This window comes from Paramormyrops kingsleyae, chromosome 8 (genome assembly GCF_048594095.1).
Source record: "Paramormyrops kingsleyae isolate MSU_618 chromosome 8, PKINGS_0.4, whole genome shotgun sequence".
NCBI classification, from domain to species: Eukaryota; Metazoa; Chordata; class Actinopteri; order Osteoglossiformes; family Mormyridae; genus Paramormyrops; species Paramormyrops kingsleyae.
In genome coordinates this window covers 31,350,581-31,368,641 of record NC_132804.1, presented here as the reverse complement: position 1 = coordinate 31,368,641, position 18,061 = coordinate 31,350,581, and the positions used below count along the sequence as shown (strand labels likewise).

The 18,061-nt window shown below is 44.5% G+C and overlaps 1 protein-coding gene across 3 annotated transcripts in view; it reads left to right on the top strand.

Moving 5' to 3' along the window:
- nol4la (nucleolar protein 4-like a) overlaps positions 1-16,793 on the top strand; it is a 59,960-nt gene extending 43,167 nt beyond the window's left edge. For all 3 annotated transcript variants that reach the window (XM_023796786.2, XM_072715672.1, XM_072715671.1), the window contains 6 exons: positions 5,683-5,951; positions 6,350-6,535; positions 6,937-7,125; positions 7,699-7,818; positions 11,095-11,284; positions 11,500-16,793. In XM_023796786.2, coding sequence (XP_023652554.1) covers positions 5,683-5,951; positions 6,350-6,535; positions 6,937-7,125; positions 7,699-7,818; positions 11,095-11,284; positions 11,500-11,705 — 1,160 coding nt within the window. In that variant the 3' untranslated portion in view covers positions 11,706-16,793. The remainder of the gene's footprint in view (positions 1-5,682; positions 5,952-6,349; positions 6,536-6,936; positions 7,126-7,698; positions 7,819-11,094; positions 11,285-11,499) is intronic.
- Positions 16,794-18,061: the final 1,268 nt, after the last annotated feature.

Here is an 18,061-nt window from a genome sequence, read left to right as displayed (position 1 = left end):
TGCAGAGAGGGTGAGGTTTGTGTGGAGATGGGCAGGGCTACTGCAGAGAGGGTGGGTTTGTGTGGAGATGGGCAGGTTAAAATTGTGTAAAGCTTGCAGTGCCAAGCAGGTGGGCAGGATACACAGTTAATGGTTAGCGCTTTGGGTTTGCTGTTGTGGGGAAATATTTCTGCAACCTAAGCATGAACTGTTATGAATACAGTAGTATGTAAAAGTTATAGTGATTATACTGAGTAGGTTTCAGTATAGAATTTAACCATACATAAGCCAATGGAACTGAAGAAGCAGAAACTGGTGGTGGTGGTGGGGGCAGGCAGGGATTTTCCTCAGTCCTCCATAATTAAAGGGATATTCTTTGTCTCCATATTAAGATATGCTAGGTAGGGCTGCGCGATTCTGAAAAAAATGTGAATCATGATTCTTTTACTTAGAAGTTTAAACATTTATTGCACTCATTAAACTGCAAAAGGAAACACAACAAAACATGACTGTGCCAAACATATGATTGATCCAGAATCGGCATATCAACTTCTGACAACAGAAAGGAAAGCTCAATTGGCCATTCAATTAGGGTAACCAAAATAGTCATACCAAGCGTTACAGTACCAATTGTGTCAGTGGGGTACTTTTTTTGGTACTTCAGTACTTTGGGATGGGACTGGAAAAACTTTGTCGAACAACTATACAAATAGCCTGCCTTTGAAACGCAATGCAACTATCAATACAACCACATCTTCAAAACAGGTTAAATATTAATAATAATACTACTACTACTACCACTACTACTACTAATAATAATAATGGATGCGTGGATAAATGAAGTGACCCATAAATTCAACATAAATTTCTCAAAAACCAGTCATTTGTCGCCATTACAGGTTTTTACACCAGTGGAAAACTAACACCTTAAAGTACCATACTTTTGGTATGTACCAAAAGTAAGGTACCTGGTGCAGTGGAAAAGCGTCCTTTAAAGACAATGCAGAATTATGGAATGCTTGAGACTCTTTGGGGTAAAGTAGGAGCGCTTTGATCTAGCTGATGTAATACAATGCAAAAGAACCATTGTAATTTAGTATTGAGATCACATAGAGATGTGAATCGAAATCGAAAGTTTTTTTTTTTTTTACGATTAATTGTATAGCCCAAATGCTAGGTGTCAACAGCTGATCACAGGGAGGTATATTAAGCATCATTTTGAAGTCAGTAGTGTGTGTTTTGCTCTGACTGATAGACAGACAGTGTGTTTTGCGCTCTGGCTGACAGATAGACAAATGGTGTGTGTGGTGTTCTGGGTGACAGACTGTGTGTTGATCTCTGGCTGACAGCCAGTGTTTGTTGTGCTGTGGTTGACATACAGTATGTGTTTTGCTCTGACTGACAGACAGACTGCATGTTGTGTTCAGACTGACAGCGTGCGTTGCTCTCTGGCTGACTGTCTACATTGTGTTCTGACTTATGGATAGTGTGTGTTTTGCTCTAACAGACAAAAATATATGTTTTGCTCTGACTGACTGACAGATAGACTGACTTACTCTAACAGACTGGCAGTGTATGTTGTGCTGTGGTTGACATACAGTATGTGTTTTGCTCTGACTGACAGACAGACTGCATGTTGTGTTCTGACTTGCAGACAGTGTGCGTTGTTCTCTAACTGATAGTGTGCGTTGTGTTCTGACTGACAGACAGTGTGTGTTTTTTATCTGACAGACAGATGGTGTGTTTTGCTTTGACTGACAGACAGACAGTGTGTGTTGTGCTGTGACAGACAGACAGACCGGCAATGTGTGGTGTTCTCTGACAGACAGGCAGTATGTGTTGTACTCTGGCTGACAGGCAATGTGTGTTGTGCTTTAACTGACAGATAATGTGTGTTGTGCTTTAACTGACAGATAATGTGTGTTGTGCTTTAACTGACAGACAGACAGCGTGTGTTGTGCAGATCAGCTGCCAGAATCCTTCAGAGTAAAGCCTCTTTAAACAAGATTGTTACCCCCTGAGGTAGTGCTGTTAGGTACAGAACTGCCCCCTGTTTACATTTCTGTGTGGGGAGAAGAGGAGAGGAGAGGAGAGGAGAGGGAGAGGAGAGAAGGCACGAGAAGAGAGGAAGTAGGGACAGGAGAAGAGAAGAGAGCAGGGAGAGGTGAAGGGAGGAGATGAGAGGAGAGGCCACAGCCATGAGGGAGTGGCTATTAAGGTGCAGATGTCGGTCTGCCTGTCTGTCTGTCAGTCTCTGTTCACGGTGGTGTGAGAGGGGGTAATGTGTGAATCCGTGCATTTGTGTGTGTGTGTGTGTGAGAGAGAGAGAGAGAGAGAGAGAACAGCTTCTCTGTTCTTTTCGAGATGTCTGGAACAGACCACAAAACCACTGGAAATCGGTGGCAACAGATATGGAGGAACATGATGAGCATGCTTTACACTGATTCAGCACTCTGCACCATTATTGTCTTATTAATGTCATATGTGCAGTGCCCTGAGCAGTGGTCATATGTGCAGTCCTCTGAGCTATGGTCATACATGCAGTGGTTCTATGTACAACGTTCTGAGCAGTGACCATCAGTACAATGCTGTGAGCAGTGGTTGTAAGTGCAGTGCTTTGAGCTTTGAGCAGTGGTCATATGTTCATGGGTGCAATACTCTGAGCACTGGTCATTAGGGGTATAAATTGTTGCCGATTTGATTTGATTATGATTGTAGAGGGAACAAGTTAATGCATCTTTCATTTCTATCACGATTCGATTTGATTTATCAATAAATTTATTACATTTATTTTGATAACCTATATTGAATCGTTTGTAACTTGACCGAAAAAAATCACAGATATTACCATGGGAACTTAATCACACATGATTAATGGAATACAGAAGAAAATAAAATCTCAAAGCATTGATTTTCATTACTATTGTTAAACAGGAAGAACATGCCAGTGTAAAATTGTCAAAGGGCCAACTGCTGAATTGTACGGAAAAAATGAAACACATTAAAGGAAGTAGTACCTAACTAGACGGGGCGGGGTGCTGTCATGCTTACTCTACCCTCCCATGTGCCAGTGCTACCAGTGTGTCAGTACAGCAGGGATCAGCAGGGCAGGGGGGGCGTCCACTCGAATATCGGAGGGTCTATGGGGATACTCTCCATGTGGAAATGAGGCAGAATGGCTGTGTCTGAGCCACCTAGTGGCTGCTTGCTGCATTTTCAGTATGGGTGTATGTGGCTGAGAGTGGGAAGGGGCCTAATGTTAAAAGCCCTCCCAATGCCATTTCCCTCACTTTCCTGTTCTGAAGCTTTATCTTTTAATGCTTTAAACTCTCATTTTAACACATATTTCCACTTTTAAAAAAGAGTCCCTTTGCACTAGTGGCCAAAAATGTGGAAACGCCCAGCATTTTTGGCATCACGCTTTAAAAATGGCTACACAAATATTGGTGTTAATGTTTATAAACAATCAAAGAATGTTACCAATATCATACATTGAATGATTAAATAAGTAACTGCAGCCACAGTTGAATAAAGTTCTGCAATCTCTAATAATTGGAAGTGTTTCCACAATTTTGGCCACTAGTGTACCTGAAGTTCTGACCAGTAGATATGCACACACAGAGCAGTGACCCTTCACTAAATATATGTTTCAAGCTGATGGGGCTTTTCCACCAGCATACAGGAACTGAGCTGTACTTGAGCCGTTCTGCAAAGAGAGTCCATTTATGGTTCCAGCTCACTTTGGTTTTCCACTGCAGAAGGGTCGGCTCGGTAAAGGCGTTGCCAGGTTTGGAGCGCCAGAGTGACGTAAAACAGAAAAGATGCTTATTTACTGTTCACACAGTGTACATCATGATTTACTATGTGCTAATACCTCCTAGCACATATGTGAGAATCACTGTTATGCAAGCGTCAAACGCTAGTGGAATTAGCATTTGCTTGCGTAAATTTGCTTTACGAATCCATTCTGTTCAGTTTTTCTATACTACTTTTTGAAGTAGAAGGTTGGAAATTTTAAGTTCCAAGTTTTCGAGAATGCATCAATACATAGTGATGTGCAATGCCACTAATAATGAATAATATATGGAATATATACCCTTACAGTGAACAGCATGATCTTTCACAGTGCCCTCTGCTGCTTGCAGGTGGCATTACACTACATCCACATGGTACCCATCCCCCCCACCACCACCAGGGATGGGGACTCGAGTTTGTGACTCATACTCAAGTCGCACTTGAGTCACTCTTAAATTCACTTCCGACTTCATTTGCAACTTGTTATTTTTCAGTTCCTAAAACACTCCCCACTCTGTAATGGCGTTAAACACATCACAATGTGCAGCTGTGCACAGAGCATAGGAACGGAGAAGTGTAACATCAGGCGATATCAACAAACAGCACACTTTTTCTGTTTTGCTACTAGTACAAATTGCGGACCCGATCTGGCAAAGCACAGGATATTCCAAATGTTATTGCAAGTTTTATTTTGCATTAGAAGGCACCACTAAGAACTAGCCATGGCTTAACCTGTGTCATAAATTCTATATACATTGTGTTGTTATACAGTGACACAGATCAACATAGATCGCCATAAATCTGGTATTTTAGCAGCACCTTTTCGTTTCTGACATACCCTTCCAAGTCAAGCTGTATTTTCTTACAACTTATAAACTGCTCGTACCTCTTCATTGTACCCCATGTAGGGCATGTAGTGTCACACCTTAAATTATCTGGACTTCCATCACTCAAATATAATGGTTTTTAATAAAGTATAAACCTAACACCAGCAAATAATTCGATTGAACAGTCATATCTCTGACCGCTTATCCATAACTAAAAGAGCAGTACGACTGCACAGTTTATTTTAACTTTTTAATGTGGAGTTTGTGGTGTTACTTGCACAATCATTTATTTAATTACACACACACATGAGCTGAGAGACAAATCTATTTTATCCATTAACTCTTTCTGCTTTAGAATGATATTTAAAAATGAGAATCAAGATTTACTTTAACCTGCACTTACTTTATGGGTTATACTCATTCATTAACCAATCACGTCACTTTAAAGTAGTTGGGGGCGGAGCCCGGCATGGTTTGGTCTGGCTCCAGAGCAAGGCCCTTCTGACATGCTTTCAGCACAGCAGTTTGTGCAAACGCGCACGTTCCAACTCAGGAATTTTTGGCAAAATCTCCTGCAATGAATGTCTTCATCATAATGGTATTTTTGAGAAAGTATTAGTTTTAACATCTACATTAGAAAAGTTCTTACACATTTTTTATTGCTTCAAAGGCATTTGAAATAGCAATTACTTTGAAGATGTGCATAAGTCTAAGGAACTATGAGACGTGCAGTTTTTGAACTGTTCAAGTGGTGATTCCCATTTAGTCGCGTCAGATACTAATTGAAAAAAACAAATAGGCGGTTATATTTTTGATAAACATTAATGTCAAATTGGAACCACGTTGGAGATTTGGGACTTGATTCGGACTCTAATTTTGTGACTGGTGAACATCTCTGCCCCCCCCACAAGAGAGAATCATGTGAGCGCACCATCACTGACGATGTCCAGGGCGACTGTCCTGCTCATGAATCTATATACCGTGTTCGACTTTATTCACATGTGTTTCTGTGTGTTATTATTGCATTTTGCTATCATTGTACATGGTGTGTTCATGCTCAGTCTCTCACTTCTGCCACTAGACGACTCCTCCTCTGAGAGCGGCAGTGCCAATGGAGTGCCCTCGCTGACGCCCCCCACAGCGGCCGGGGCAACCCCCCCTGAGGCCGAGGTGAATGGGGGCGGGGGCGCGGCACCGCTGGACTTCAGCACCACGTCGTCCTCGCCCTCCTCCGAGGAGCAGCAACCCATCAACCTCGCAGCTGAACACACTGTGTCCGACGGCCTGCGCAGGAAGTTCCCTGGTGGGCCCCCTCACGCCACGGAGCTGCGCCTGGATTACGGCAACAAGGTAGGGACAAAAGGCACGGGACTGGATGAGCACTGAGAGTTATGGCCTCAAACATCAATGAGCTGAAGCGATACCGAACAAAACAATGTGAGAGACAAAGTCTCACAGAATCGTTGCTGAAGGTGGTAATCAGGGGTACTTTTATCTGAATGGTTTCTCAACACTGGCTTACTTTTTGGAAAAAATGACAAAATATTGAAATCTGTTGTGTTAGGTATAGACGTTGGTGAGGACCATACAATTGTCATTTAAGCCCTGATAAATAAAAGCATGGAATTGTAGGTGTGCTCTAATTTTTCCATGACTCTAAATAGACCATGATGAATGTGACTGTTGTGCTCATCGGTTTATGTGGGTGTCTGTACGTGTCCATTTCTGCGTCTCTTTCCTGCACACAGTCCCCTCAGTACAGCTCAGGGAGTTACGACTCTGTAAAGACAGAGGTGAGCGCCTCCGCTGAGGACCTGAGCACGGGCCGGGCGCAGGCAGTCGATGACGACGACGACGAGCACGACGACCACGATGACAGCGACAAGATCACCGACACGGAGGGCCTGGACCCCGAGCGGCTGAAAGCCTTCAACGTGAGGGCATAAGTCACCCTGACGGCATCGGCCTCCTCATACAGATCATTCTCTTACAGTACATTACAGACAGGTTCTGCACTTAAGGCAGAAAGATCATGGGTTTGTTACATAATATCATATTATACTGCTAAGCTCTTTGTTTTATTGTAAGCCTTCCGCAAACCTTATATCCATCCATCTTCCAAATCTGCTTGGAATAATCTTGACCCAGATGACTTGTGGAGCCTGTCCCACACTGTGTAGTGTAGAAGGCAAGGAGAGACCCTGGGTGTCATTCTACTGATTAATGCTGGAAAATAGTATTATTAATGCAGCAGACATTTTGTAAAAAATTGTAAGTGGGAAGTGTGTCACCTTTCAAAGTGACTGTGTCCAGACCACCTGCTACTCCTCCCTAGATGTTTGTGAGGCTCTTCGTGGATGAGAACCTGGACCGCATGGTGCCCATCTCCAAGCAGCCCAAAGAGAAGATCCAGGCCATTATCGAGTCGTGCAGCCGGCAGTTCCCGGAGTTCCAGGAGCGAGCTCGCAAGCGCATCCGCACCTACCTCAAGTCCTGCCGCCGCATGAAGAAGGGTGGCATGGAGGTGAGGCTGTGGTGCATTACCATGTGATGCTCTCCCATTGGCTAGGGCTGTTCTGCCACTGGGCAGCACATTACCTTTGCATTAGCGAAGGCACCATCCCTAATCCTACTCATTAGGACCAGTTGAGTGCTGCTGTACTATTGGATGGCACATTACCCTGACATTAGTGGCAGCATCTCTCCGTCCAATTGGGCAGCACCCTGGCCAGATGTGTCCCTTGTGCCTGCTCTCTGCTGTCCAGTGGTATGGGTGCAGGTCTCAGCAGACACAGTCACACTGACCACAGTCATGTTCACACTACTGCACTGACCTTATTTACATATATGATGCCACGCCAACCACACACACAGTGATTACCATCCCAAACACAGAGTGTGCTTCCTTCTTCTTCCCTGAACACACGGACACAGACTCAGCGAGTGGCTACTCTCTGCAACTGGCTGTGCACTGAGACTAGTTGTACACTGTGACTGGCTACCCGCTACGACTGACCATACATTGAAACTGGCTGTACACTGCAATTGGCGACGCACTGTAACTAACTGTTCACTGCGACTGGCTTCCCTGTCCCAGACGCGGCCAACCCCGCCACACCTCACCTCTGCCATGGCTGAGAACATCCTGGCTGCAGCCTGCGAGAGTGAGACACGTAACGCAGCCAAGAGGATGCGGCTGGATGCCTACCAGCCTGCGGTAAGTGTGTGTGTCTGTATATGTGTGTCACTGGGTGTCTGTGTATCTGTATGTGTGTCGCCGTGTGTGTATCTGTGTCACTGTGTGTCCGCATATGCATGTGTGTGTGTGAGTCTGTCTGTCTGTGTGGGTGAGTGTTTGTTTGTGCCAGTGAAACTGTAAGTCTGTGTGAGTAGGCAGGTTTTGCTGTTTTTGTGGAGAGAATTTTTGAGAAAATGTCACAGTCTGCCAAAACAGAAGCCCTTTATTTAAAATCTCATCTGATTGAAATAAAATAATTTAAAGACTTAGCATCATCATCATCATCACCATCATCATCATCTTCATTTTCCCACCGCTTTTTCTGGATCAGACTCAAGCTCCTTTCCTCTGCTTGCAGACTAGATGATTATGCGGATCCCTAGATACTCCTGGGGGTTCCCTGTTTCCTCTGCCCAGGGAGATATGCCTGGATTCTTATATACTCTTATAAGATGCTCAAGCCGCATTAGCTAACCTGTCAGAGTTAGTCCTCATTTTGTCTGCTTGTACTTGCTACCTTGTTCTTTCAGTCATTATCCACAGCTCACATGTGAGGAGTTATAGGCCCTATGATACCCGTCTGAAGCGCATGTTCAGGTTCATTTAGGGCCCAAATCCACTTCTGTTAATTTAACGGCGCAGAGTCACCGCGCCAGGTGCATGCTTAGTCTCATAATGACTCATGGGTGTGTTAGGGGAATAACATGCTATAAACCAATCAGAGTGTCAACTTCCATTGCCTTTAAAAGGCAGGCGTGCACCTTGGCGAATTGCAATTATAACAATTCACTGGGTAGCAGAAAGCACATGAGTGAAGTGTGTGAAGTGAAAGCACATGAGCAGACAATCTAGAGTAACATCAGGTTTCCACCAAAGCTCCCCGAGTTGTTAATAATAATAATAATAATAATAATAATAATAATAATAATAATTAATAATTACAGTAGTCCCCCCGTATCTGTGGGTGAGTCGTTCCAAGGACTACTGTGAAAAGCCGAAGAGCCTCATGGGCTCTGTATTTTCTTGTGCATACATATGGTAAAGTTTAACTGATAAATTACGAACAGTAAGACATTACCAATATTATATACAGTAATAATAAAGTACATTGTACATTATTATATAATACATTACAATAGTGTACTTTCTCCAGTGAATGGGATTCTGTTTTAACCTAATTCTCAAGAGACAATATAGCAATGAAAAAATATGTATCAAGGAATGATGGAGCAATGAAAAAACACAGGCAGTGCAGTGAAAAATATTGCATCATAAACCATGGATAACTGAAACTGCAGATATGGGGCTTCCGCTGTAATAATTCACCAGTTTCATTCGGTATTATTCCCATTACCTAATTTTGATGAATACTATACCCATTAAGACATCATTCGTAAAAATATCTTCATGTACACATTAATGATTTTCGTATTGTAATCTTTTTATTTTTAATCTTTTGCATGTCTGTGCACTGCTGAGCATTCCTGTGAATGCGTTGTGGTGTTTGGTGTACATGCACTGTACATGCTCCAATGTAGCCGCATGTTACTATCTTGATATGAAATGACAGTGAAATACTGTGCCATTGACTTTACACAAGGTTTTTGTTGGTCAGTTACACAACTGCTTTTCACTGCTTCATGATAGCTGTGTGCCAACAACACGCCCGACTCCACCTCATTTTAAACTGACTTGCCCATGGGCGCTCAGATGGGCACAAATACATTTGATAATCAGACATCTTCATCACTGGACAGGAGAATGACAACCGCATCAGGCTCATGCTGACCAAGATGGCATCTCGTCTGCCATCACTTTGTGTCGGGTGCACAGTAGGGCCCATAGACTGACTAGTAAACTGCAACTATCATCTTACAATATAACTCTGGCTTCACCACCACGAATCTGCTCAGTGCTTCGTGGCCTCAGATTTGGGGGTGCTGACTCTCATCCCCCCTGTTTCACACTCACCATGAAGTCGCTGAGGTACATCCTGGAGGTCATGGGTAGATAATGCCAAAACTACAATATTCTTAAAGGATTTATGGGTACATTGCTTTATTGGAACATGCACAGTGAAATTCTTACTTGCATGCTAGTGCACAGATTCACAACAACCTCACAAGACACACAGGACAGTAGACATGAAGTATTATCCTGTAATGTGAGCAGTATCTGCAAATAGCAGGAATGCCACTTCTAGCCTGCGATACCCGCACCCTTCCATCTATGACTCTGCCTTGATATTTTATTTATGAAAATCACAGGCACAGGCAGGATTGGAGATGAGACACACCCTTGATGGAGGTTAACACCCATTCGAAAAATCTTTGATGTCAGTTATGCAGCAGGGATGAGACATTGGGGTGTGAGGCTCTGGGGTGAATGAGATTCACCCAGAGTTCCTGAAGTCTCTGGAGGTCGTTGGACTGCCTTAGCTGACGCACCTCTTCAACACTGCATGGAGGTCAGGGATAGTGCATCACTCCTTAGTTTAGTCTCCCTGCGATGGTCAATGCCAGGGTGCTGGAGAGATGGGTTCATCCGCTGGTTGAACCTCAGATTTAGGAGGAGCAAAGTGGGTTCCTACTGGTTACAGAACACGGGACCAGCTCTTTGCCCACAGCAGAGGAGTTTAAGTATCTCAGGATCTTGCTGATGAATGTGGGAAGAATGAAGCAGGACGTTGGCAGGCAGATCAGTGCAGCATCAGCAGATATGTGGTCATTTTATTGGTCTGTTCTGGTGAAGAAAGAGCTGAGTTGAAAGGTTAAGCTTTCGATTTACTGATCGATCTACATTCCTACCGTCTCCTATGGTCACAAGCTCTGGCTATTTCCTAAAATAATAAGATTGCAGATACTAGCAGCGGAAATAGGCATCCTTTATAGGGTGTCTGTGCTCAGCCTTAGAGATAGGGTGAGGAGCTCAGGAATTTAGGAGGGCCACTGCTTCTCCGCATTGAAAGGAGTCAGCTAAGGTGGTTCAGACATCTGTCTGTGGTCCTCCTGGACAGCTCCCTAGGGATGTGCTTTGGGCATGTGAGCACCTGTATATCCCGTCGGAGGAGCTGGAGGAAGTGGCTGGGGAGATGGAGTTCTGGGCATCCCTGCTCAGACTGCTACCCCCGTGGCCCAGTATGGATGGATGGCTGGATGAATGGAAAGATTCTATAGTCTATAGGTCTTCCTGCTAATCTGTATATCTAGTTTTCAGTATCCTAAGTGCTTATTGCCCCCTCCTGTTGCCCCAAAGGATGAGCAGATTGCCCTTGACAAACCCAGTCTGCGGGACCCAGCCACCCTGGCACACTCTGCCTACTCACTGGCTGCCTCCGTCTACTCCCAAGAGCAGCTCTACACCAACGGAGGCCTCAACTACAGCTACCGTGGTTATGGTCCACAGCACACCACCTCCGGGTCAACTGCTACCCCACAGACTAATGGTAACTGCTCTTGACATGCATGCATGGGGACTCTGTGTCTGTGAAACTGCTTGCCATTAGGGTCACTCAGCATTTTTCATAGCTTAGCGCTGCCGCAGCATCTGATGAGAATAATGAAATATAGATGGGTTATAATGGTCACTGTTGGGCACCAGTTCTGTTTCGGGGGGCTGGAGGGACACTTTAAGTAATAAGGTTCATTATTATCTTCTCAGGGCCCACAGACCTCAGCATGAAGTCCATGGCATCCGGCAGCTCCAACAGTCACGGGCCAGGTGGGGGGGGAGGGGGCGCCTCGGCTCAGCTGAGCGCCCCCGAAGTGGCGGCAGTGCGGCAACTCATCGCCGGTTACCGCGAGTCGGCAGCATTCTTGCTGCGCTCAGCGGACGAGCTGGAGAGCCTGATCCTGCAGCAGAACTGAGGAGCTCCCCCCTGCCCCAAAAAAAAGCACCCGCCGTTCATCACCCGCCTACCCACACCCAGATACACACACACACACACACACACACAGATATGCACACACAGTGCCATAAACATACAGATACACTCACAGTCATACATACACACACACAGAGCTACACAAATGCATAGCCATAAACACAAAGACAAACACACACAGTCACAGATAGAAATGCACAGACAGAGACACGCAGAGTCACACACGCCAACCCACACCTGTTTAGGAACAGTTTTCTGCCTTCATCACAGAAAAACAAGGAAACGAATGAACACAGAGTTGAGGAATGCATTGATAGAGATGAGACTACCTAACAGGGTGTCAGCCACCATCTTGGCACCCCCCCCATTTTCCCCACTGGGTGGCGCTGTGTCACACTCGCAGCAGACAGAACAGAGGAGGCCGGGACTGGGATTTCGGCAGGACCATTCACTTTTGTCCACATTTTATACAAGCTGCTCCCAGTCTCCTAACTGGCTTTCTAAACAGACAATGATATTTTCAAGTTAAAAGAAAGTTGTTCTGATTGATCCAGTTCGTGTCACAACCTGCTGACTGAAAGATGGCACTACTGGGTGTGGAGGATGAGCATCTGCCAAGAAGCAAAGCGTAAAGGAGGAAGAGGAAGATGAGAAGGTCGACGGTGACCTGTACATAATCTCTCTGTGTCCCTGCACTTTTCACACCCCCCCCCCCCACCCCACCCCCGTGACTCGAGCGTCATGAAAGCGCCATTTCACACATGAAGATACCTCAGAACCACAGTACTCACTGTTTTTTTTTGCGCTTTTTTTCCCCAGAGTTGGTGTTTGAAAGTAACAATTATCTCATTATATTTTCTACAAAAAGGAAAGATTTTAAAAAATGCTGAGATTTAAAAATTTCAAAAATATAATTTCTATGATTTGAATTGTAAAGGGAAAGGTTTCGCATTGCTCAGACCCGTATGTATATATTGCAGCTACCAGTTACGGTAGTCATGCTTGGCTATGAAAGCCTGGAGACTGGCGCCCCCTATAGATCTGTAACTGCATAGGCTTTGGTCGGCACTGGCTGGTCCATCACATGGAGCCTCATGGGCTCTGCGGTATCTGCACTGGGAGATCCCTGAGCCCCCAGAGTGGCTGGATGTCTCATCCTCCAGACTTCAGCACCGGCTGTTTCTCTGATCTCTGAAATGGCGCCTGGATCGGCAGCGGTTTCCCGGCCGACAGGGTTGCCATGTTTGGGGGGCTTTGCTGTTCCGGCCCTTTGCTCCAACGCCCACGCAGCCTAATCCCCCACTCCCCTTGGACCTCCCCGCTCTTCCGTCGCATGAGTCGGTTGCGCTCTGCTGCGGATAAACAGGAGCGACGGCCTCGTTCCCACGCGGCCTGCCGCACCTCGGTTGCTGCTACGAACCTGCAGACCTCAAGCCAAGACTGCTGGTTCCTGCACTCCTCAAGCTTGCAAGAGAAAGAAGGACAATGCAACGAAAAATGCAATTGACAACAAAGCCAAAACTGGAGCTGATAACACAACAATCTAACGCTTTGTTCTTTTTCACTTTTCTCCTTCATTTTTGTAATTCAGACAGTGTGTGTGATTCTCCAGGATGGACCCCCCTTATGCCACCGTCACCACAGCACCCACACACTCATTGGCTGCCTGAGATCTTGGGCGGCTCCTCACAAGTCCTCACTGCCCAGTTGCCCCTGGTAACGCCACCTCGCCCCCCTCTATGGTCCTAATGTGACACACGTGGATCATCCGGCATGATGTGTACAACCTCATCAGTGCCCCCTGGTGGCCCACAGGAAGACTGGTGTCTTTCCCCACCAGTCTCCTAGCAGGATGCTTTTCCAGCTCATATTCCTTGCTCTTCGATTGCTTGTTGTCCTGGGTGAGGTACTGCAGTAAAGATCATTGTCAGCAAATATTCTTATGAAGGAGAGTCCAGTTTGATAAAAGGATCACATGCATCAATCCCATGGCTGGCCTGTACCTCCAGTGTGTGTGTGTGTGCGTTCGTGTGCATACTTGTGAGTGTGTGTGTGTGTGTGTGTGTGTGTGTGTGTGAATGTACCTGACATTCATTGTAGTTCTCCTGCACTGTGTTGTTCAAACCCACAGCATGTTTGGGCTGCACCATGAGCACCGTGTGGCTTGGGGGGGGGGGCATGTTGACACTCGGGCTCTGCTAGCTGGCTGCATCACATTCCTCTCGTAGAGTGAGACTCTCGCTGTGACTTTAACGTGTAGCTCTTGCAAAAAGCCAACTCATCTCCAGTGACACTAAACTCATTCATCAATAGACACACAAAAATGGCATTAGACAATCCTGGACGTGTAGCGTGTCTCCTGTGCAGCCTGCTGTGCCCCCACCCCCGCTTCCTGTGTGCCAGGCTGTGACATCATGTTAGCATGTGTCCTGCAGACATGCTCACGTGAGACACAGCAACAGCCTCCAGCGCCCTTGTCACCGGTTTCTGTTTTTAAGTGGTATTAACACTCTGATTTTTATATATGTCTATATTTACAGTATATATTTATAGAGTACTGTTCTACCCCAAACGTCTTTTGTACAATGCTGATTCACAGGAAGAGTTGCCTTGCCGTCATCTTCACACATTCCACAGCTCGGCCACTGGCACAACTGGCATCTCCTGATACCGTCGCGCTCGTCACCGTGTGCAGATCCGGCCCCGATCCGGTGGTTGTGAGGGGAGCCGAGGGGGGAAGAATTATCGTGCTTTAAAAACTGTCTGGAGGGTGTGACATGTTGCCGTAACAGCCGGCAGCTCATGTGGCATGATGTCCCAAGGATCAGCGGGCGGGGATTCCACGTGCAAGTGGCTCCTTTGTGTCACATGCTAGTGCCATCGGTCACAGATTCTGAGGAAGGAAAGATGGGCGGGCACTGCAGAGAGGTCACGGGTTGCGTGAAGGCAAGTGAGACATGCTTTCTGTCACGCATGCTGGATTGGTCAATTTTCTCTTTACGGCAGAATCTATGGATCAAAAGCCACTTGTGGCTGTACAGGCTCGGTTGGGAAGGGTGAGTGTCTTGCGGGGGTGAGGGCAAGGAGGCTGTTTCCTCAAAAACAGTTTTAAGATGTTGAGTAACTGCAGATTAGTCAATCGATGAGCCTTGTAAGGGCTATCCACCCAGCGAGTGTGTGTATGTATGTGTGTGTGCATGTGTGTGTGTGTGTATGAAATCGCCAACCAGGCATGGTGTCGGGTCAATCCTCAGTTGAGATGTTTCCTTTTTCTTTGTCCAGAGTGTTGATATATATAAGTATTTATATTTTCAGAGTTGGAGCCTCACTGCCGCTACCTGCTCTCTGTCTGGGGTCAAATGTACAAGTCAGAAAAAAATCTGAAAAAATTTACTTTTTATTTTTCTATCAGGGCAGTGAACAGCTTCAGTCAAATCAATATGGTTCAGGCCATAGCCTGGTCTATTCTGTAATTTGCCAGTGAGTTAAGATTTTATGGTCGGTTCTGCTCAAGAATTTCATCTTTACATACCAGAAGCTGATGGTATTAACTGTTTCTCTATTTATACCTTATACTAATGTAAAACTGTATTTATACTTTATACCAATGTGAAACTTTGTAATTTTCCCCACCCAATTCTGGACTCAGTCGAAGTGTGATGTTTACATGTACAGATTTTTGCAATTAGTTTGACCTTGTTTTACTTTTTGTTGTCATTGTTGTTGATGATGTCGTTTGTTGCCCTGATTCTCTGTCCCGTTTCCTATCCCCAGACTGTATGCATTTATTCGAGAAACCTTGCGAAGTGCCACCACACTCAGATAGGATGGTATCACACTTCAGTGACTTTAGAAGGTGTCTACAGAGTGTGGCGAGCACCCAGGGAACACTGGCAGTTTCCTCATTTTCAGCTAATCGAGACCTTGTCACTACTGGGTTCTTTCATTTTGGTTATCAGGAGCTAGTTGCTAATGTTGGCTCTCTGTCTCTGTCGCTCTGCACCTATGCATTCTTAAGGAGATGTAGTTTTGTCTGTAAGATGAACCTTCAGTTGAAAAGTTCTACCTGCACAAACACATTCAGAACTTGGAACTTTAAACCTCACATCTCACAGCTTTAATTTTTTTTCCAATTCTAAGGTCTCGATGTAGCAGTTCTCTCGTCACCAATGTTCCTCAGTGAATTAGAAGCCATTAACAGCCCCTGGATCGTGTTTGCCAGGGGAAACAGAACCTCAGGAAAAGATATTCCCCAAGAATTTACTTTTTTAAAAACACGTGTCTTACTGAATCAGCAGTCCACCCTCCCTCTCTAATTCCCAGTACCCTGTAATTTATGACAGATAATTATTTGTTTTTATATTTATTGTTGTGTTATGACAGTGGATTCTTTTTCCAGTATGTGTGGCTAAATATCTGAATTACAATGCAGTGCTTTTCTTGTCTGATCTGGTTCAGTCTGGCCTGAACTTATCCTGTCATTTCCAGTCTGTACCAGTCCGCTCCAGTCATATCTGATTATGTCCAGTCTGATCTGGCTATTTAATTCCCTGAACAAGTCCAGCCAGCTCATTTCCAGTCTGGTATCTGGTCTTATTCAGTCATATCCATTTTTTTTCTGATCTGATCTGGTTATATTCAGTTTGAACCAGATGTGTCTCTTTAAAAAACAGGTGTCTTATTGAATCACTAGTCCATACTCCCAATCAAATGCCCAATACCTTGTAATTTATGACCAATCATTTCTTTTTGTATTTATTATTGTGTTATGACAGTGAATTCTTTTTCAGTATGTGTGGCTAAATATTTGAATTCTTTAGAAAGTGTTGATATATACATATAAATATATATGTGCAACAAGTAAAAGATGAATAAGAAAATAAAAAAAACGTTTATTTCTGTTTGTCCGATGCAAAAATTTTGTGGTGGGCCTTCCTGCCACCTACATATCACTCAGTTGATTGGAGGACCGTGATCAGGTGTGTTTCTCCCTAACCAATCAGTGGGAGCTGATTTTTGTGTCACAAAAGTAACCCAATAAAATAAAACAGTTGCTGCCATGTCAAACAGACCCCTGCATGTTGTCTTTTGTCCTGAGAGATGAGTTTGGTGGTTCACACAGTGATTTCCCCATGTGAAATATGTGAAATCGTTGTTATATAATTTATCTTTATAATGGTGTTCTACATGAATTCTGTATCACTTTTAGGCTATAATTATGATGACAGGAATGTAAAAACACATTTGCACCCAGAATTTATAACCCCAACTAATTAAAACAGAATTAATATGGGGTTATAGAGTAATGACAAAGGGACATTCTTTACAGATGTTAGGTTATTAAAATTGTGATTTTTTTTTCATAGGAAACAAACGACTCCTACTGTACAAGAGCAGATTCACCAGTGTGCAAACCTTCAGGTTATGTCCCATTTTCAGCATTAATTTTAGTGAAAATGTAGAAATTTAGAGCATCTTTACCATCCATCTGCCTGACAGAGGAACAATTAATCGCTCTGATGGCTTATGCTAGTCAAAATCCTCTCTACTCTGTGGAAATGGTTCTGTGGCCTGAAAGGTCTGTCACTCCAAGATGGGATCTGGAGACCCAAAAGAATACTGCACCCAGCTTCCATAACTGCCTATTCAATGAATTTAGGGAACTTACATGTTCAGAGGGATATTAACAGGTACCATTAATAGAGAATCTGCCGGCTTTCACACATCACCAGGGTGTTGCTGGCTCCTTCATTTGGCTCCCTAGTTTCACAGATGGTACCATGTCTTCAGGCGAGATCAGTCTGCCTGGGTGCTATGATACACTCCCTGAAGGCATCGACTACAGGACAAATAGTTTTCAAAGTTTGATAGTGTTTATTCAAAAAATGGAAACAAGATCTCAAGGGAGCAGAGCCATAGAAACGTGAAACCAAATCCTCAGTGTCATTCGAATTAACATGTCTGTAGACAAACCATGGAAAAAAAAAAATGTAATTTCTGTGATTAAAATACTGACCTGAGAGTCAACACAGGCTCTGTTCTGGAAATAACATGCTTCTGGTGCTAAAGAACATCTATATTACTGTGTCTGATATGTCTACATATGAAAAACAGCAGCAATTGTTTGATCTGTAATATTTCTGCCATAAATCATGTGATACAATGGAGATGTTCATTTAGGATTAGAGTACAGCATCAGCATAGCCAATATGATCAGCTACAACCATGTGATGAAATGAACAGCCTATATGGCAAGCCATGACCAGGTGACACTGTGAACAGTCCACATGAGCAGCCATGATCAGGTTCAGGTTCAGGTTACTTTATTTGTATCCGTAG